At 33.1% G+C, this 21,525-nt stretch overlaps 1 protein-coding gene across 3 annotated transcripts; it reads left to right on the top strand.

Moving 5' to 3' along the window:
• The first annotated feature begins 13,833 nt into the window (after positions 1-13,833).
• LOC103501366 (uncharacterized) lies at positions 13,834-18,997 on the top strand. 3 transcript variants are annotated; one of them, XM_051090266.1, is made up of 7 exons: positions 13,834-14,328; positions 16,114-16,276; positions 16,622-16,822; positions 16,897-17,142; positions 17,496-17,643; positions 17,969-18,149; positions 18,332-18,997. In XM_051090266.1, exons 1-7 carry the CDS (start codon positions 14,025-14,027, stop codon positions 18,667-18,669), a joined length of 1,581 nt encoding a protein of 526 aa, XP_050946223.1. In that variant the 5' UTR covers positions 13,834-14,024; the 3' UTR covers positions 18,670-18,997. The 3 variants fall into 3 exon arrangements, with proteins under 3 accessions (XP_050946223.1, XP_008463157.1, XP_008463159.1); XM_008464935.3 differs by having other exon boundaries at positions 13,838-14,328; positions 17,969-18,209; XM_008464937.3 differs by having other exon boundaries at positions 14,142-14,291; positions 17,969-18,209.
• The last annotated feature ends 2,528 nt before the right edge of the window (positions 18,998-21,525 follow it).

Genomic DNA, 21,525 nt, shown 5'->3' with positions numbered 1-21,525 from the left:
TTTGACTTTTTTTTTTCTTTTTCTTTTTCTTTTTCTTTCTCTGCTTTTATTTTTATTTTTATTTATTATTATTATTATTATTGTTGGTTTTTGTTGGTGGAGGGATTTTGAAATGGTCGTTGTGAATGGAGGAGGAAAGGCGAGAGAGAGCGGGAGTTTAGAGGAATTTAGTTATAATTCGACACTGCACGCCCATCCCCTCATTCTGTGGCTCTACTTTCTACTTCCCTCCAAATCCCCCCTTTTTCTTCCTTTCTATTTATTTTCTTTTTTTCCCTTAAAAAACAAACAAACAAACAAACCCTCCCCTTTCTTTTTATTCCCTCTTTGAAAATCTACTTTCCAAATTTTTTTATTGGAATATTCTTTTTTACCGATAAAATTATCCAAAATTTTTACAAACTATATACACAAATAATACACTTATTATGATAGATACATGTCATATTTTGCTATATTTGTAAATATTTGAAAATCTAAATTTGTACTAAACCTTACTAAAAATATTAAAATTAGAAATAAGCTAAACGTCTCCTAAGTCCTTAACAATGTGATCAATTGATTTTAAATATTTAATGGAATAAAATGTGAAAATTTAACTGAACCATTAATCTATTAGGATTCGCATAGTATTTCAACACAAAGAAGTCCGAAAAAATGAAATTTCAAAATATAGTAAGCTTTGTGAAAATATCGGGATTAGAGAGAAGCTTAATTTAGAAAATTTAAACATCTACTAAACCTTATGAAAATATTGGGATTAGAGAGGGTTGAGGTTGATGCCTTAAATCTCGTAATCTTGTAGTTTGTAATTATATATTCTATACAAATATTTTATTTATCTAATAAAACAAAATGTTTTGTTTTATTTTATTTGATATTTAGTTGCATTAACCAACAAAACTAATAAACCTTAATAGATGGATAAGGTTGGATACCTTATCATGGTCGTGACACTACGAATTCGCCTACTTTGTAGTTGTTACAATTGTTCTAAAGTGCTACAAATGATTTGATCCTAATCATTCGTGCCGAGACATTAGAGCGAGGGTACTCTATACAAAGAGTTTGTATAAGACCGGACCATGAAATGAATAGTCTCTCTTTATTAACACTGTTACTAGTTAAGACTAAATTTCACTAGAATGTCCATAAATGACTTGATCTGAATCCTTAGTGAGTTATGAGCTCTTGCCTATGAAGGTGATCCTTTGATTTGCATGAGTGGGAGTGTCCTATATTGTCGACTCAATATATTTACCATTTTGGGAATTTGTCTGATTGGGGAGCTGGAAATACAGCTACACAAGAAGGAATTCACTCCTTCTCTATAGATAAAGTAAATAGAGAAATTGCTCTCTTAAGGGCTAACTCCAAGACTTGAACAATGTGGTGCCACACCTCTCTCTTGGCTCGAGAGGAGTTCAATTATAGTGAGACAATAACTTATTGTTCATTAGAGGAATCAGTGGTACTTAAGGAGTTTAGATGTAACTATAGGAGCAAAACGGTATTTTTTGGTCTCATTGTACTTACGAGCAATTTGTGAAAGATCATTGGACTATTGATTGGTTATATCTCATGGACACAAAAATATATCTATAGTAAGAAGGATGCAATTGTTAGTCTTTAGTGAAATGATTGATGGTTAATGAATGAATATTAATTTCATTAAAAAGTTTAATTAATTAATCTCATATCATTAAAGCTTCAATATGTAGGTCCTTAAGGTTCCTCTTGTTAGCTCAATAAGGATAAATAAGAATCAAATTTATTTTAGTTTAATTTGAATTGTTCAAATTGATTAAAGAGAATAAGTTATACATGATACAATTAATATATATAAAGTTTTTGGGAGAGAAGTTAATATTTGAATATGATTCAAATAATAAAAATAATATGAATAAGATTCGTAAATAAACTATAGGTTAAAATTAATATGAATTCAATTCACATTAGAACTATAAGTCATATGAGAGATCTAAACCATTGGTTATATTAGATATGATATAATATAAAGTTTATATTATATGAGATATAATATAGTTTAAATTTATATTAATTTTGTTTTATTTTAATAAATATTTAATTAATATAATAACTCCTAGCAAAGGGAGAGGGAGTTGGGATACAATCTTCAACCTCTTTGTGATTTACGATCTCTTTGTTCTAAATAAAAATATCTCAAAAGTTTTCCTTTCACCAAACCAAATCACATAAACACATAACTCTCTGTTAATTTTCACCTTGAGAATAACGAGGAAGACTTCGTGGTGTTTTTGGGAGATTCAAGAAGTTCTTGGGAGATTCTATAAAGGTTAGTTTTTTTTTTCTTTTTTCTCCTTAGAAGCATGTTTAGGCTTTTTTTTTCTTCTCTGAATTCTTTTTGTTTTTAAATTGAATTCCATTTGCACAACGTTCATACGCTTCCGCTATATATGGAAATTCCATTCCTTCAGAGAGAAGCTCAATTTGAAAACTACAAAAAATCAGAGCTCCACTGACGCAGAAACATGCGTCGGAAAAATGGTTTGTTGTAAGAAGACCTTTTTGCAACACCTTGAAGAAGACATTGGCAGTGTCGAGCTCTGGCGACATTGAATAGAAAACATCGACAAAGGATGAGGCTTCCACGACGCCGAGCAAGAAGATGTCGCAAAAACTTTTAATTTAATAATAATATACACTTCACAATGTCGTGCATGTACACGTCGTCGTTTCTCCAATAAATGTTGACGTTGCATGCAAGGCATCGTGGGAGGTCGACCTTTTACCGACGTTGCTTTGACCACGTTGGCAAAGGTTGAACATTTAAAAAATTCTAACAACCATTTCACGATGCCAGATGCATGGCGTTGTGAGAGGTCAAACATTTGCCGATGTAGGATAGGAAACATCGTGAGATATGTGACGTTTTGACTACTTTTGACAAGGTTCTCACAACGTCATAAGTAACTTCGTCGCGAGTGGGGGATCCTATGTCGACGTCATAAGTAAAATATCGGGAGTTTCTCTATAAAAAATCAACTTCACTTTTTATAATTCATATAACTGAAATGGAGAAGGTCAAAAGAGTTGAGAGAGAGGCCGAGAAGGAGAGCAATCGTCGTCTCTCCATTCCGTTTGTTGTCATCTGCCATCACCGCTCTTCATTATGGTAAGTTGTTTACTTTGTTTTAGTTTTATTTTAGTTAATTAGTTTTAGTATTTAGATTTCAAATTAGTTTTAGTTTTGGATTTCAAATTCGTTTTAGTATTTAGATTTTGACTTAGTTGTAGGTTTTAGTATTGGATTCAAATTTAGTGTTATTAGGATGTAAGATTGAAGATAAATTTGAGATTGAATTTCAAAATTTTAATTTGAATTCCAGTTTCAATTTGGGAGTTATATATGTTTTAAATTTGTTTCAAAACAATTCAAGGGCGTTTGTTGTTATATTTGTGAATAGAAAATCTTGTATGTGTTTTATATATTGCTTTAAGTGAACACAAAATTTTCTAGTGAAAATATATAATAATATAAACAGATACAATAGAATGAGTAACGTGTATTTGGCTAAATGATTTTGACATAATCTGACAATAGATGTAAGAAATTTAACTTTCAACTTCATAATTATTTGGCAAAATATATATTGTATGTATGTTTGATATTAAATTTGTTATATATTTCAGAATTGCAATCTGTTAAATTGAAGCAGCAAAGAAAGAAAATGAATAGTATGAGAAGAATATAGAGGAGCTTAGGTGCAAAAATTTAAAACTCGAATATGCAATGGAGGATCTCAACATCAAGAAACCAGAATTAGAAAGTCAAATAGTAGCAGTCAAGAGCTCAACATGGACTGTAGCTAGTATAATCATAGGGACATGAGCAGAATGTGCAAAGAGGGAAGTTGAACATCATTACGATGTGTGTCAAGGGAAATACGAGGTTTCTTCAAACAAAAACAGCACCCTTACTCTGGTGGTTCGAAAAAATGATTTGGAAGACATGAGTAAAAAATGACAAGATCGAGAATCGAACAGGTAAGTTATAGAAAGTTCCTCACTAGCATATTACATAAATATGATTAATTTTTAAAAATGTTATCAATCAAATTTACTTAATATGCAAGTGGAAAACTTTCTATGACTTATATATTCGGTTCTCGATCTTGTATTTACTGCTTCTCTCTTCCCAATCAATTGTCTGGAACCACCAAAGTAAATGTTGTTTCTGTTTGAAGAAACTTCATATTTCCTTCGACAAAGCTCGTAATAATGTTCAACTTTCCACTTTGCAAATTCTTCCCTTATCCATATAATCATACTAGCTATAGTCATTCTGATCGAGGCAATATGCAGAAGTTAGAAAAACTGGCATCGGTGCTTAAAATTATGTTTTTAGTTTTTAGTTTTTAGTTTTTGTTATTCATGTAATTTATGAACATACAAACGTGTACATTTTTAATATTTGAATTAATTTTAATATAAATTCGATTTGGCATTTGAATAATTTTTTATTAGTTTTATGTTAATTGTAATTCAATTTGGTATTTTAATAATTTTTTATTAATTTTACATTAATTTTTTTTAGAATTTTATTGAATTTAAAGCAGATAATATTACTGATGCTGCATCGGTGGTTCATTTACGCCAACGTATTTGACAATGTCGGCAGTAATGTATTTGCAATGTCATTATGTCAGAAGTTCCCCACTATCGACGTGTTGGCCATGTCAGCAAACAGTGCATCAATAGTAACTCTTTGTCGACATCGTCCCATTCACGCATCGGGAGTGTATTTGACGACGTGTCTCTCACAACGCTCTTGTCAATGTTCGTTTCTACGTTGACACAGCCTCTCTCAACTAGATCTGATTTTTGCCAACGCATCTCTGCGTCGACAGATCCCCTTTCTTCTTGTAGTGGAAAATTCTAAGATATTATTAAAAACTTTTTAGACTACTAATAAATAGAGATGAAAGATATTTCATGTTCATTTCGTGAAAGTGAGCTTAACTTAAAATAATTAATATGACATTTCACATTAAAGGTCGAAAATTTGATCTTCTATTCACGTCATTATTGCACTATAACTATTCATTTCAATCCAAATCTAATTCTGATAAGAAAATATTTTTACTTTCCATTTGATTTGTTTCGGGCCTCACAATTACTACAAGAAATTGGGATTTTTCCGACGCCCCAAAACGTTGGGGGAAGTGAAAAATACGTCGGGAAAGGATCTCCCGACGCAGTCCTCGACGTCGGGACAAACGTCGGGGGAAGTGAGTCGGGATAGGCTTTCCCGATGCTGTGTTGGTCACGCATCGGGAAAGCCTCTCCCGACACCGTCTTTCCCGATGCAATCCATGACGTCGGGAAAGCCTCGTCTGCTTTCTCGACGCCATGTACTGCGTCGGGAAAGCCTCCTCTGACAGGCTTTATCGTGCAGCTTTGTTGAGGAACCGTTTTGCCGACACTATACTGAAAGCTCGAGAAAAGCACTTGAAAAGATTCGTTAAACTTGAGATTTTTCTTGTTTGTCCAATGTTAGGCCAACCCTATGATGCACAGACGCACACATATTCATTCAATGAAAGTTGTTTCAATAAAAAAAAATCATCTAAGATATATATATTTGTTTTGAAAGTCATTGACTGACTTAGCTACAGGGTGACAAACGGGATCCTGAAAAAGTGAGAATGGAGAGAGAAGAACTTGAAAGACAGCAAAGAGAAGGTTGGCGGCGAGCTACGAATGGAGGAAGGCTGAAGCTGAAGTTGCGATCGCGGCGACGGATGACAATGACGATGGAAGGGACGACGGCGAGCTACGGACAACGTCAAATTTTTCTCTCTTCTCCGAACCCTTTCCCTTTCGTTTTTAGTTCTGTGTAAAATAGAAACGAAATAAATAATAAGGGAATCTCCCGACGCACTACATACGGCGTCAGAAAAACCTAGACCTTTCCCGACGCACTACTTACGGCGTCGAGAAAACCTAGACCTTTCCCGACGCACGACTTGCCTTTCCCGATGCACACTTACGGCGTCGGGAAAACCTACGCCTTGGGAATACCCCTTATTTCCCACGTGAGGCTTTTCCCGACGCACTACTTACGGCGTCGGAGAAACCTAGGCCTTTCCCAACGCACACATACGACGTCGGGAAAACCTAGGCCTTGGGAATACCCACGCGTGAGGCTTTTCCCGATGCATTACTTTCGGCGTCAGGAAAACCTAGGTCGTTCCCGACGCACTACTTGTCTTCCCGATGCACACTTACGGCGTCGGGAAAACCTAGGCCTTGGGAATACCTCTTATTTCCCATGTGAGGCTTTTTCCGACGCATTACTTACGGCGTCGGGAATACCCCTTATTTCCCGACGTCTTGTGCCCGACGCATGAATTGTGCGTCGGAAAAACCTCTTATTTCCGACGTCTTACTTTATGCGTCGAGAATAGCTTTTTCTCCCGACGTCTTACTTTATGTGTCGGGAGAACCTCTTATTCCCGACGTCTTTTATGTCGACGTCTTTTTTGACGTCGAGAAAAGTTCGATTTCTTGTAGTGAATTTTATTTTCATTAATTTTAATACAACAAATGCGGTGGAGATTTGTTCCTAAACTTGAAGGAGATAGTAGGTTAAACTAATTCATGTTGGTTGTACTCAAATTTCGGTTACGAAACTATGCTCATTCAATTATTAAGAATGGTGTTGTTTATAAGCTATGCCACGAAAGTGATTGTGTATAATTTAGAACTGTTTGGTCACTATTTAGTTTTTGTTTTTAAAAAATTAAGCCTACGGTCGTTACTTTTACCTCAAAATTTCTTCTTTACTATTTACTTTCTACCAATGGTTTAAAAACCAAACTACAATTTGAAAACTAAAAAAAATAACTTCTAAGAAGTTTTTGTTTTTAAAATTTGGCTAAGAATTCAACCATTGCATTTACTTAAGAAAGATGCAAGTTATTATAAGAATTTTTTCAAAAATATAATAAACCGGTAAAATATTTACACCATATAAAACAATTCTAAAAACGGAAAAAACCTACAAATCCACAATGGGAAATACAAAAAATGCTCAAGTTATCATGCAATTAATTGACTACACGAGCATGAGTAATCTTCTTCTACACAATCGTGTACGCAATCATAAATGATCATGTCCAATGCAAAAGATCGATAAAAACTTCAAATCTAACGATTGTGTTGACCATGTTAAATGATTGTGTTGACTATGTTAAACGATCATTCAAATCATATCAACATGATCGTGTAGTTTTTTTTAAACGACGAAAAAAGGGCTTCACATCTAAATGATCGTGTTGATCATGGTAAACGATTATTTAGATCATGTCAAAATGATATTTAAACGATCTTGATATTCTCGAATATGAGGAAGATAAAGTAGCTTTAAAGAATCTGGTTGAAAATGGTGAAGATGAAACATGAAGATTTAAATAAAAAAATAAATCATTTAAAAATATAAGAAAGAAAATCTGGAAGAAGAAGTGAAAAAATCTGGAAGAGGAGGTGAAAAAGTCTGGAAAAGAAGATGAATAAATAGCAAGGAAGAAGAAGAAAGAGAAGTAACAGATCGTCCACAATATTAAGGGAAAATCTGAAATTTATGAAAATATTTTATCGGCTTCGTGAGCTTTTATTTTTTGTTATACGGACCGTAAATATTTTTGGATTTTGTTACATTTATAAAAATTAACCTTATTATAAAATGTGGGAAGAAAATAATCTTAATTTAAAAATAAATAAAAAACAAAAATCAAAATAGTTATTGAATGAAACTTTTAATTATTAGAATGCCCATGCCATATTTTTTACTAATTAAATGCATGCATTAACGTAATAATAATAAACAATAATAAAATTCAATTTTCTTTATCACTCTTTTTCTTTTTATAAAAGTTTATTTATTGATAAAAATAAAAACAAAACTAACAAATACCAATATAATAATCATTAATTTTCATAAATATAACAAAACATGAAAATATTTATAGTCTATGTAATAAAAAGTAAAATCCTATGAGCTAGTATAATATTTTTTTAAAAATTGTAGATTTGCCCTTAATATTATGAACAATTGTCACTTCTCCTTCTTCTTCTTCGTGATTTATCCAGCTTCTCCTCTAGATTTTTTCGAGTCTTCTTCCAGAATTTCTTTCTTATATTTTAAAACGATTTATTCTTCTATTTAAATCTCCTATTTCATCTTCACTATTTTTCGATAAGATTTTTTTAAGCAACTTATTTTTTCTTCGTATTCAAGATTATCAAGATCGTTTAGATATCATTTTGACATTATTTAAATGATCGTTTACCACTGCCAACACGATCGTTTAGATTTGAAATCATTTTTCCTTCGTTTAAAAAGAACTATATAATCGTGTGGATATGATGTAAAAGATGGTTTATCATTGTCAACACGTTTAGATTTGAGGCTATTTTTTCATCGTTTAAAAAGAACTACATGGTCGTGCTGATACTACTTAAACGACTGGGTATCATTATCTACATAATCACATCTCATGATTATTTTCAGAAGAAGATTTCACGTGCGCGTGTGATCAATTAATCACGTGTTGACTATGACATTTTTAGTATTTCCTACTATGAGCCTATAAGCTTTTTCCATTTTTAGAAATGTTCTACGAGGTAAATATTATATTTTTTTAAAGACCCCTCTAATAATATCATAAAATAGTAAGTTTATTTGAATAAATTTATTTGACCCACAATTTTGAGTTCTAATTTTTAAAGTTCAACGTTAATAGAAGTCCAACAATCATAAATTTATCCTGGGTAAGATTTCGAGTAAAAGGTGTAAAATAATAATTAATAAGAAAGCTAACATTTTTAAAAGAATGAAAGCAATCATTATAAAAAATGAGTTTGTACTACTTTGGCTGTTGACACATGAAATAATTTGATAATTGTTTACTACCAGAAATGAATCTCATAAAAATAATTTAATTGGAAATTTAAAATTAAAATTTAATAAACAGAAAAGAAAAAGAAAAATCAAAATAGGATAGGTTGCATCTATGCTAATGCTAAGACAATACACAAATATTTGCTGGGGGGGAGCCAGCCACATGGCTAAATCTTTTTTCTTGGTTCACAAATTCCTATTGCCCACGACCTTTTGTTCCTTTACTATTTGTTTATCCATTTGAATTAAGGGTTTTCTAGGGACACTAGGTTAGCGCCACAAATTTGAATGTGAATCTTTTCTCTACTTCTCTACCTCGTTGGAGTGGATATTCTTCAGTGTAGTGTTGAATTGAGCACACTTTGATGTCTAAATTAGTAAAAAAATACTTGGTTTAACTAAGTAGAAAGAAAGTTTGTTCTTTTCACACTCCATATTACCAGTGTTTGCCTTCAAGGTTGTAAAGTGATAGGAGCTAGATCAACTGATAATTTATCTTTTGATGAAACTCCACGAACTCAATTGGTCGATCTAGAACTTCATTTTTAGATGTGTGAACCTCTGTGCAGGTTGTTGTTTCTCTTGAGACTTGTAGGTGTCTTTATTTTTACTTATTATTTAGAATTAATTTTATTAAATTTAATGTGTTTTCTAGTATTTCTCAGCAAATTATGGATAATTTAGAAATTAGGAGCAAAAGAAACAAAATCAAGCAAAATCAGGTCAATTTAGAGCAAAAATGAATAAAAGAGATGAAATTACCAAAATATCCTTGAAAGAAGCACAACTGTTGTGACACCACCTAATCAAAGTAGGCGGCAAGTTATCTCCCACATTTGCGCTAGGTGGTGCATCAAATGGTCAGTGTCTCAATATTGTGCATAGCTTCTTGATCGAAAGTTGTTGAGGGTTTTGACAAACGAAATAATTATTATATTTTTCATTCTAATTTCATAGTACTAGAATAGCAATGAGTCGATCCATAGAGAATCAATCGATTTTTTCTTGAGATCAACTTGTTGTACAGTACCAATTGGGGGGGGGGGGGTGGATTTTCATTTGAATGGATTAATGTGATAACAAGAAAACACAAATTGAAAGATTGTTGGACTAAAATTATCAATGAGACAAACACTTAGCCCAAGACTTGTTTAGGTTACCTTGGATTTACAGCTTAACCATTGATTCATCATGTATATTGTATTCCTTCCAACATATGAACAAATTCTTAGCTAACCATCCACAAAGAAGCTAGAGTGACGTTCAATAAATCAAATGAATTCTTATGCTTAGATGAAAAGCACGCTACAAGAAAATTGGCTTGTGATATCGGCTGAAAAAGTTGAACACGTATTTTTCATGTCAATTTTAAAAAAGTGAATCTTCATAGTCAGTTTTAAATCGACATCAAATATCAAGGTACAATGTTGATTTTAAACCAACATTGAAGGCATCTGTCTTTAGAAATTGACATTAAAAGTACATTAAAGAAAGAAGAAACTTTAGATAGTCGCACAACTCCCTCTCCCTCGCATTTTCTCTCACCCATAGGCCTTGGCATTTTTATTCTCTTTCGATTGCATGACTGTAGTCTGCCACATCTGCATGCCACCTTTGCATCGCCACCTCTATCGATTGTGTGCAGGTCCTTTTCATCACAATGTTGTCAATTTAAGTAGACGTTGGTGCATGTTTCCCTCTCCCTCACAAGTTCTCTCTCCAATGTCTATGTTCGTATGAAACTTCTTCGCTCACCGCTGCTCGTCCACACCTTCGAACATTGTTGATCCTCTACCATGTTTAAGCTTCGATCGTCACCTACTCCAGATGGTGGGTTGTTGGTTTTTCTTTATTTCTTAGATTTCTCTCTTCCACTCTTTCTCTCTCTCTTTCAAATCTCCCTAACTGCCACACAAATTTGTGAATATTTCGTTGAGTCATTCTGCAAGCTATCACCACCATTGTCGATTCTCCAATTGTGTTTCTTTCTTTGAAATTCTCTTATGCTTGTTTTCAGCGGTTTGATTTGACTATCGTAATGCAAATTAAGAAAATAAAACATAGATTAATTTAGTCTTTGTTTTTCTACCCAATTGAGAACTCATTGGAATTGCAGAATTATGTTATTTTTTTTATTATCCAACAAAATGTTGGGCTTTTATTCAAAGGGAAAAATGGTCACTTGATCATTCAAGTCAAAAGTCAACATTTTGACTTTTTACCATTTTATCCGTCTTGACTAATTTTGACCTCTCAAGCATGAATCTGCATTCATTTTTTCAAAATTTATATCACATTTGAATATTAAGTAAAGTTAAGAATGCTTTGATACCACATGATGGAATTTAAACATGCATAACGGAAATAAAATTGAGATTACCCTAATTGCACCTAGTTAACATGCATAACCTTGAATTACATGAATTAGAGGTTTTACAAGAAGCTTTTGAATTAATCATCTAATCCTCGACCACGAACTTGAACCACCACTAATTGATGTTGACTCGCTAATCTTCGGACATAGAATAGGGTTATGGGATTGATGAATAAAGGAATCAGGAGAGAGAAAGAGAGGGAAATTAGGGAATTTGAGAAACATGGGATAAATTTGGTGAATAAAAATGGGATGATTTTTGTGAATAATTTTTAGGAAAGAAACATAAAAGGCCAAAAAACCTCTTTTTATAAACAAATTACATACAAATTTGCATGTAATTGATTCAACACCTCATAATCCACTCATCATTATTGGCCTTTATTGGGCTTTAGTGGGCTTAGCGTCAACGTCTAATGCAACCACGTATCCCAATGAGTTAATGAGATTATTCAACAAAATATTAGATTTTTTCACTAACTTTAGTCAAAGGCAAAATGATCATTTGACGATTCAAGTCAAATAAAAAGTCGACAAGTTGACTTTTTACCATTTTATTTGTTTTCACTAATTCCAACTTTTCGAGCATGAATCCACATTCATTTTTTTCAAAATTTAAATCACATTTGAATATATAGTCGGTCAAAGTTTGACTTTTCAAAGTCAAAAGTCAACATTTTGACTTTTTTCAACTTTGACTATTTTCATTATTTTGACTATTTTCATTATTTCCAAACTTTCGAATATGAATCTGTATTCATTTTTTTTTATTTAAATCTCATTTAAACATTAAGCTCTATCTAATATCACATATATTTATTGAGTTCTCTCTTCTCACCTAATTCAAACAATTTGAATCCTTTTATTAGTTTTAAATTTATCCTTAGCTAGTAGGGGAACCTAATGGACCTACAAATCATGTGTTCTAACGATTCGAAATTAGCTAGCTAAACCCTTTAGACCTAGCTAATCAACATTTGTTGTTTGTAGTTGTACTTCCCTAAGTATAGATATATTTGTGTCAATTGAATATAACCATGATTATTAAGTTAATCATTTCCTTATTTTTCTCCTCTCTTTTCTTTATTGTACCGCCATTTTCCAAAAAAAGAAAGAGAAAATGGAAGTCCGACTGTCGTTTCCATTTCCGACGGCCATTTAAACAATAAAAAAAGCATCATCGACAAAGACGTCGAGTTTAGCCCCAAATTGGAATTTTTCCATCAATTTCACCGACACCTAAAAAAACATGTTGAGAATGAGTTAGGAAGGCTGCTGAGATTGAGTTATGAGATGAATGGGATTATACCTCATAATAACTAATCACATCCTCATTCTTTTTCTCTTTTTTTTCTGTTTTAAAAAAATTAAATAAATAAATAAATAAAATATTTCTTAAAAGAAAAAGAGAATTATGTTCCTCATTAAATCCAGTATTGAAAAGAAAACGTTGGAAAAACTTTAAATTTTATCCCAAATCATAAATCAAAATGCCAATTTGCCAATTTTCTCATTTTTAACTTTCAATTCTCATATTAAATCCATTGATAAAAAAAAAATCTAATTTAATTTATTTGTGCCATATTTCAAATGATTTTTTTATATATTAAAAAAGTGTGAATTAAATTCAAAATTCACTCCAAATTAACATCAGGTTATATTCCAAACTTCATATAACATTTTAATCAAACTTATGTCCAAATCCATAGTATAATTAATTTGACATATTGACTAGAGCCAAAATCAAGAACAAATAACTTGTATTTTTTGTTTCAGCTTATCATTTTCGAGATTCACCTACTCCATACATGTGCATGAATCTCGAAGGGACATTTGATGAACAATAAATTTTGGTTGGTTAAATTTTGTCACGTCATCATAGTAAAATTGTGATAATTATAATTTGATTGGAGTTTGGTAGTCAAATTTTCTAATATAACCTAATTCAAACTCCTAATGGAAAAATTGAGACAAAAAAATAATGGACTAAAACCCACGGAGTAAATGAGCCCAAGCCCAACAAGGTACAGATCCACCGAGCAAGTCAGTTTAAACTCATCTAAAACCCATAAAAATTCTTTGTAAATAGAGACGATCTAGCAAATTGACTTGCAATTACAACTTCCTCGGTTATGATTGAGGAACAAAAGTCTACAATCTCCTAAAACCCTACAGCCTTCATGAAGATTGAGGAACAAAAAGTGTGAGTAAATCTCGTGTTTACATAGAGATTTTAGATGTATTTTTTTTTTCATTTAAACCTGATTTTGAGATATTACTAATAAAATATGGGGTTTTTTTTGAATATTCCCCGTCCTTTTAAGGTGAATCACAAAAATAGGGATGAAGTTTATAAATTTAAAACTTGAAGTGCCCTATGAACATCGTCTAAAGAAGGGGAAAAGAAAGAAACAAATGTTTGTATGTAATTTAGATTTAGATTTAGATTGGAAATGCTCGAACTCAAGTTCATGAGCGACATTCACAGTGACGTATGGTTAATAGTTATAAATATAAAATAATTTAGTAATTAGTTAATTATCACCGATTTCCCCGTTGGGAAGCCCCTAGCTTTAAGCTGTATTACACATTAACTATGAAGCCATAAAGTACAAAACTTCAGTCTCAGCTTCAATTCCTATTTCCGTTTGGAGAATGATAATCTGAATCTCTAGCACCAGATCCTGCCAAAGTCAAGGAAGAATGAGGCATGGTGGATCCAGGAGGAAAAGATCCTCATCTTTTGTGCGATATCTCCTCGTACTATGTGCTGTCGGTGCTGCAATTTGTTTTTTGATGCTCAATGTTCTTATGAGGATGGAAGCCAGCTCTGATCAGTTTGGTGATGGCGAACACTTCGAGGAACCTCCGGCTCAGACTACTGGAATGGAGGGAGGGCGGACCTCCTGCGCCACGGTGGAGCAAATGGGAGACCCCTTTAAAGATGGTGTCCGGAAGGAAAGCCTGAGAGTAAGAACAATTATTCAAAATCACTTTTATTTAAATGGTAATATTTCCTTATATGCCTTTTCCTTTGTTGATCGTCTTATAGTTCATATGAATAATTAATGTTAGGCCAGGTTAGTGAAAAATGCCTTATCGTCTATATGAACAATTAATTGTTTGTATTCATTTTTCATGTCTACGAGGGCCACTCTTGGGCTCGCGCTCTATGTTTTGCCATTCTAATGGTGTTTTGATGTTCTGTAGTGAGTGTGTATTAGAAGAGCCAATTGACTCTTAAATATCGATGATTCTGGGGTATTGAGAAAAATGCCCCAAGATCAAAAGGTAAGGTATTTTTGTCCACCCGCACTAGTTCAACTTAGAACGTCCTCTCCTTTATGAAAATTTCTCATGAATCTGCTTGACTTCTTGTATCTTCTTTCAACCCCATTAGCTCCTCCTTTCATTGCCACTCCCAAGTCGCACTATTATATTTTATGAAGATTTGAATTCATATTGGTATTAGGCGGTGACCATAGGTGAAAGTAGAATCGAAATGGAGAAATGTGGAAGAAAGAGGGAGTAAGCAGGGGAAAGTAGTTGAAAAAGGGCGGTGGATGAAACTAGAGAAGACCTCGGGCTTCCTAAATGTAATTTGGAAGGTCAAAGTTCCGTAAGAGGCTCAATTGTTTCTTCACCTGGCTAGAAGTTTATGGGAAGATAGATGCCCATGGACTTGTGCAAAAGAAGGTTTTTTCGTTTATTAATAAAGACAATTTCATTGAGAGATAATAAAAAAATTACAAGGGCAGCAATAGCCAAGCCCCAAGAAAGTCACATTACAAAAAACGATCCCAGCTAAGGTTAATAAGACCCAAAGAATAATTACAAAACACTTTTGATAACGAAGCCCAAAGCGAAACATGAAAATGAACCAGAGACCAAAGGTCCTTAGAGTCCCTATCCACACCTCTAAAAATCCTTTTTTTTTCCTGGTAGAAGGTCTGAATATAATTGTCATTCTCTCTGGCAGGTCAAAGAGACCATTTCACTTGGTTGGTGGGGGTAATAATCCCATAACGATAGTAAGATATTACGATGTGGTTAAAAGTAATCATGATTGCATAATGGTACCATATGATCAGCAGAATGGTCTCCTTGAGCTGCATCGAAATTTAGGTTGAAGACTCCATTGAATTGCTGGCTGGTTTTCTTTGGTTCAATGCTTAGTAGTTAATTGCTGTGCTCCTAGTTTACTATTTTAGTTTATCGTCTGGTATAATCAGTAGTAATTTATAGTTAATTTACTGGATTCTTAACTGTTCCACTGTGTTAATAAAAGAGAATGTCAGCCTTTAAACAAGTGAAATGGCTTTGGAACAGCTATCCTTGAATTGAATAAAGATTTCACATGAGGACTTTTTGTGAAGCCTATCAGTTGTACCAAAGACCTCAAAGTGGCACTTCTATCTTATAAGGTGGTGTACCCTCTGACAAAATAATACACACGGGAGGAGACCCATGTAATTCGTTCTTAGAATTAGAATAGGCCATAGGGACACTATTACTGGTTTTTGTCTGATGGTGTGGATACTTGCTTGAGTGTATGCACTTCCTCTTTATTCAAATACAATTTTAAAGCTAATCTTCTTGGTTGCTATCTCTCTACTTTTGGTTTCTTGAACTCCATAATGATGTCATCTTCTATTTGTTTTCATGCATGAATAATTAGGTGATTCATTTTGGCTTTTCCTTCCCTTTCAAAACCTTTTGTGATTATGGTTTTCTGGTAGAAGATTTGTTAGCATTTTGAGATCTATAATTGCTCACGTAGCTTCCATTTTAGGTGCTTCAAGAGTGCGACAACTTCCTCCTGAGCAGTTTTGCAAACATGGTTTTGTCATGGGCAAATCCTCCGAGGCAGGCTTTGGGAATGAGATGTACAAGATTCTAACTGCTGGAGCTTTAAGTATAATGCTGAACAGATCCTTGATTATTGGGCAAACCAGGCATGTTGGAGACATCAAGCCTTTCTATTTCTATTTAAATATTGGTTTTGAATATGATAATTGCATCGAACTGTTAGAATCATCTAGTGTCTATGGTAGGACCTATTTCTCAGTGACATTTTAAGTTATAGGAAAATAGTAGTGCATCTTGTGCAGTATATAAACATTTGTTGAACTTCCTCAGTTAAAATATTATTATTGAATGGCAAAGCTTCAAAGAAATGTTATTTTTATATTTGTAGTCATGCATGTTAACTTGACCTATGCTCTTTATGTTTTTTTTTCCTTTTTCCTATATTTCTTTCATTATATTTACAGTAGTTATGTTATTACTTCTATTTTCAGGGGCAAGTTCCCTTTCGGGGACTACATTTCTTATTCTGATATCTCGTTTACCTTGAAAGAAATCAAGCATTTGTGGAGACTTAACGGTTGTGTTAAGAAATTCAATAGGCGTTTGATTATGCGAATTGATGATTTTGAAAAGCCTGCACAGACAAATGTTCTATGCAGTAATTGGAAGGAATGGGAACATCCTATCATATGGTATGGTAAACTTTCAGTTTACCTTAAACTGGTACTCAGTATGTACTCTCTTTATGCTGACTGAAGTGCATCAGGTTCCAAGGCACAACTGATGCTGTGGCTGCTCAATTTTTCTTGAAGAATATACATCCGACTATGAGGGCTGCTGCTTCTAATTTATTTGGATGGCCAGAGGTTTTAGAATCTAGACCTAATGTATTTGGAGAGCTGATGAGAGTTCTTATATCTCCTTCAAAGAATGTTGAAGAAGCAGTGTTCTCAGTCCTTAAAAGTGGGGCTGATCCGGATATTTCCTTGCACATGCGGATGCTTATGAATAGGTGGCCTTTCTAAAATACTGCTATTTCCTTCTCTCTCTGCTGCCTCTAGCTTTGAATTTAATATGCAATGTCTTCTTCCAATAAATTCCAATTTAATTGATAGAAGTCGAAATCTTAACTTCTTTTCGGGAAACTTTCTTGTTCTCCCTTTGTAACTTGTACCACCCTTTATGTTCTCGCTAGGAACTTTTTTTTTGTTTTCTTTCTTTCGTAAAGAATTATTTAATACTGCCAGAGCTCACATTATTCTTGAAAAGGATGCTGACTTGGCAATTAGTTGCTGGGGATTGTATCCATGCTTACCTATAGGAAACTTTTGCAATTCTTTGACTGAGTAATGTTCTGTATTTCAGGTCCGTCAGAGGTTTACAGGCCGCAGTGCAGTGCATCAGAAAAGCCATGCTTAATCTAACTGGAGTCTCGAAGCCCAGATTGGTTTTAGTATCCGATACCCCGAATTTTGTAAAAAGTATCGTGCCCATCTTAGATGAATTTGCAGAGGTAAACTTATAGGATGTTGTGAAGCTTTAGTTAGTTTGTTAATTTTTTGATATTGGTGGTTTCCACCTCGTGTCATTCAGTTGTAACGGCATTGGCTATTTATAGCCCAACTTTTCATTAATGAAATCTTGAGCTAGTTAATTTACTCTTGAGTGCCTCATTGCGCAATTTCATCTTCAAATGGAATCACTTCTGGCCAACTGTTGTTAGCCCCACTTTCAAAATACATGCTCAATGGAATAATTGATCGCTCATAGCATCCCAGATCATTTGTATGCTGGTAAAAGAAAATTAGGTCTAATTTTATTAGTAATTTATTTTTCAGGTTATTCATTTTGATTATGAACACTTCCGGGGAAACATCTCTGGAACGGATGATGAATTCCATAAATTGGACTTCAGAGTGAAGGACTGGGGCCCATCACCAAGATGGGTTGCCTTTGTGGATTTCTTTCTTGCATCCCGTGCCAAGCATGCTGTTATATCTGGTGCTCACCGGCGTGTAGGTACTACCTATGCTCAACTAATTGCGGCTTTGGCTGCAGCAAACAATCTTGACTATCTCGGTATTGTGAAAAACTCCCTCAATCATTTTAGGCGTTGGATAATGTAGGAAAAGAACAATTTCTTCAAGGAACATTGAATATCTGTTCAACCCTTTCTTACATAACATTTCAATTGTGCTCAGGGAACAAGTCTACTGGTTCAGACTTTTCATTCTTGAGTAGCTTTCAAAGTAATTTGCTGAGAGAAGGTTTAAAGAACCAGGTTGGCTGGGGGCATATCTGGAACAGATTTGCAGGTCCTTTAAGCTGTTCTAGCCAGCCTAATCAGTGTGCCATAACCCCTCTTCTCCCTCCGGCATGGTGGGATGGAATTTGGCAATCTCCCATTCCCCGAGACATTAAGAGAATGGAGAATTATGGAGTTCATTTAACGAGCTTTGGGACTGTTGATGAAGATGGTCTACGATCATTCTGTTACGCAAAGAAGAATGTTCTGAGGACTATCCCTTTCATACTATAGTCATCTTTTGCTTCTGTCCTCATGTAAGCTCGATAACTAACATATTCTTATAACTATTCCCCAACTGTGCTCATTTAGTCAACTTTGCCACAGTTCAGGAATTTGTTTCAGTTAAATCAAATAGCCCAATAAATAATGTCTTCTATTTATTGGGACATTTGATTTACAGAAACAAAATATTATATTCCGTCAAGAATGCCCGATTGCATTCTCAGTTGGTTCCACTGGATCAATTAGGTATAAACCAATACTTTCCTTTTTTACTCCCGAGTTAAAATATGTGCATATACGATAGAAAATTAATCACATTACACATTTTTTTCTGCAACGTTCCTGAATGAAACTCACAACATCCTGTTCTATCCCTTATTTAGCCAAAATTATTGGGGGTGTACAAAATTTTTTCAATTCATTAATATTAACACTAACCTGTCTTGCAAAGTGTTTATTGGTGCTCAACAGGAAGTGTGCTGAAACCCAACTCAGCATTAAACAAAACGAGCAAAGCGTAGGCAGAAGTTAAGTTTAGATCAAATTAGTACATTCTTGATGTGGATGCAGAAAATTTTGGTCTTTGTGAGATAGCCTTGAAAGGAAAAGGAATGTTTGTCTGTGGATGTATCGTCGGTTTAGTATTGGCTTAATAGTTGGGTGGTCAAGTTAGTTCCAAGGGACATGTCTTGAACCAATAATAGTGGGTGATAGTGTACTTGCTTTTGGATCATATCATTGCCTCCAAAGAAAGGTGGCGCCAGATTTACACTGTTTGAGTGATAATTTGGTCTTAGATCCAAGTTATAGAAGAAGACCCAAATTGAAATTAGGTTTGTGGCAGAATATTTTTTAGTGGATTATACAGGAGATCTCTTGTTTTTAAGCATGAAAATATCATTGGTTGTGTAGATAAATTTTGCATGATTGAGCTTTTAATTGTTTGCCTTGAATGTGTGTGAGCAAAGGCATTTTCTTGCATCTTAAATTTGAGCATGTATGTGTACATTTTGGCGTAATAAGTGTCCATCGTGCAATTTGGACATTAGTTCACTCGGGGCAACTATGAGAGTAATAGTAAGGTATATATTGGAATTATAGGTAGGATAGCAGTAAAGACATTGTGGTAAGGATAATGACTAAGTGTAGCATTTGTCACGTGGTGTATTTTTTATTGGTATGCAGTTTGGATTGTACAAGATTACACCCAGGTTTTTATATTTTTTTTGTGGTAATTAGAAAGTGATATTTTGGTTACAACTAAGGGAAGTTGGGGACTTAGAAAGAGGAATGATTTTAGGGGAGACAAATCCTCTTGAAAGACTATTGATATTGTTCTATCTTTGTGTTTTCAATTGTCTTTCTTGTTAGGGAATCCTAACAGCAACCTTTAGGCAATTCCAACATTATTATTTGGATGAATTCTAAAAGTAGTAAACATAGTCTCAATTTGAAAGTTATCTTTGGATGGAAATCTAACCCTTGATATTTGAGTTGGCCAATTCAACTCAGGTTGAGAATCTCATTCTAAATGTTTAGATCAAATATCTTTGGTTAAAATAATTTGTTGGTAAGTAGGTTTTGAGTTTGGTTTTTATTAATTCTAAATTTTGAAATATTTTTAGTCTTTCAAGTTTAGAATTTAATTTTGATTTAGTTTATAGATTTTAAAATAATACAAATTTACACTTGGTTTGAAACTTAGTTTCATTTTTTGTTCTTAGATTTCAAGATTTACTATTTTGTCTTGGTTTTTTAATTGAAAACTCCCCTTAATCTTTAGCATTGATTTTATTGATTAGTTGAAAATAATTATGAAGTGAACAATTAAAATTGATTTTAATAGCGATGCAAATTTAATAATACATAATTAATCTTAATCATTTTCATTCTTTTAAATCAATCAAATGCGAGTATTATCTAAAAAGTCTAGTTTAAAAATATAAATTTTGAAAGGTACAGACTAAATTTAAATGAAATTCAAATTTTAAAAAGTGAAATTATAATATTTTGAAATTTAGAGATTAAATTGAAATAAAAATGTGTAATATTTGAAATTGCATCGACAAAAAAATTTAGAACAAAAATAGCTCATATTACATATTTTTTACATATTGCAAATATGAAAAATACGATGGCTATCAGATGGTTATCAGAGGATTATCATAGGAAGGACTCCCTCTCAGAGAGCTCTAGATGTTTATTTGCTAAGCTATCATACGTTTATTTGTTTTTAAATTTGCTACTTTTGTCATTTAAAAGATGTAGTGACACGTGTTCTGTTTTTATAATTTTTTTTCTATTTTTATATATATATAGATATATATTTTTTTTGCTTCTTGCAAAAGCCCCTATTTTAAATAGGATATTTTAATAAATTAAAATATTTTCAAACTATAAAAAAAACTGATAGACTTCTAGTATTGTTCTATTAATGTCACTGATAAGAGCACATCAATATCTATCAATATCTATTATTAATAAAATATGAAATTTGTTATATATCGTAAATATTTTTGTAAAACTTACTATTTTTTATAATAAAGTTTTTTTATTCTTTTAACATTGGTCATGTCCCGAACATATTAGGGACATATTATGTTGGAATCTTTGACCACACTCGAACAAAATGTACAAGTTTGAAGAGAAGGAAGTAACTTGCAAAAGAAAACTGATCTCTCTGTGATTTACTTTGTCTAAGAATGTTTTTAGTTTATATTTTAAACATCATTAAAAATACTTTCATGTCACTTATTATTGTTGAGTAATTTGTATGTACAACCAAATTGACTCTTGGACTAAAGAACAAAAATAGAGGTTTTAGTTCTAATAGGTTGCACCCAAAATGTTATACAGTCAAAGAGA

This window comes from Cucumis melo, chromosome 9, assembly GCF_025177605.1.
Source record: "Cucumis melo cultivar AY chromosome 9, USDA_Cmelo_AY_1.0, whole genome shotgun sequence".
Classification (NCBI taxonomy): domain Eukaryota; kingdom Viridiplantae; phylum Streptophyta; class Magnoliopsida; order Cucurbitales; family Cucurbitaceae; genus Cucumis; species Cucumis melo.
The sequence above is the reverse complement of the archived record's forward strand: the minus strand, read 5'-3'. Positions and strand labels throughout refer to the sequence as shown.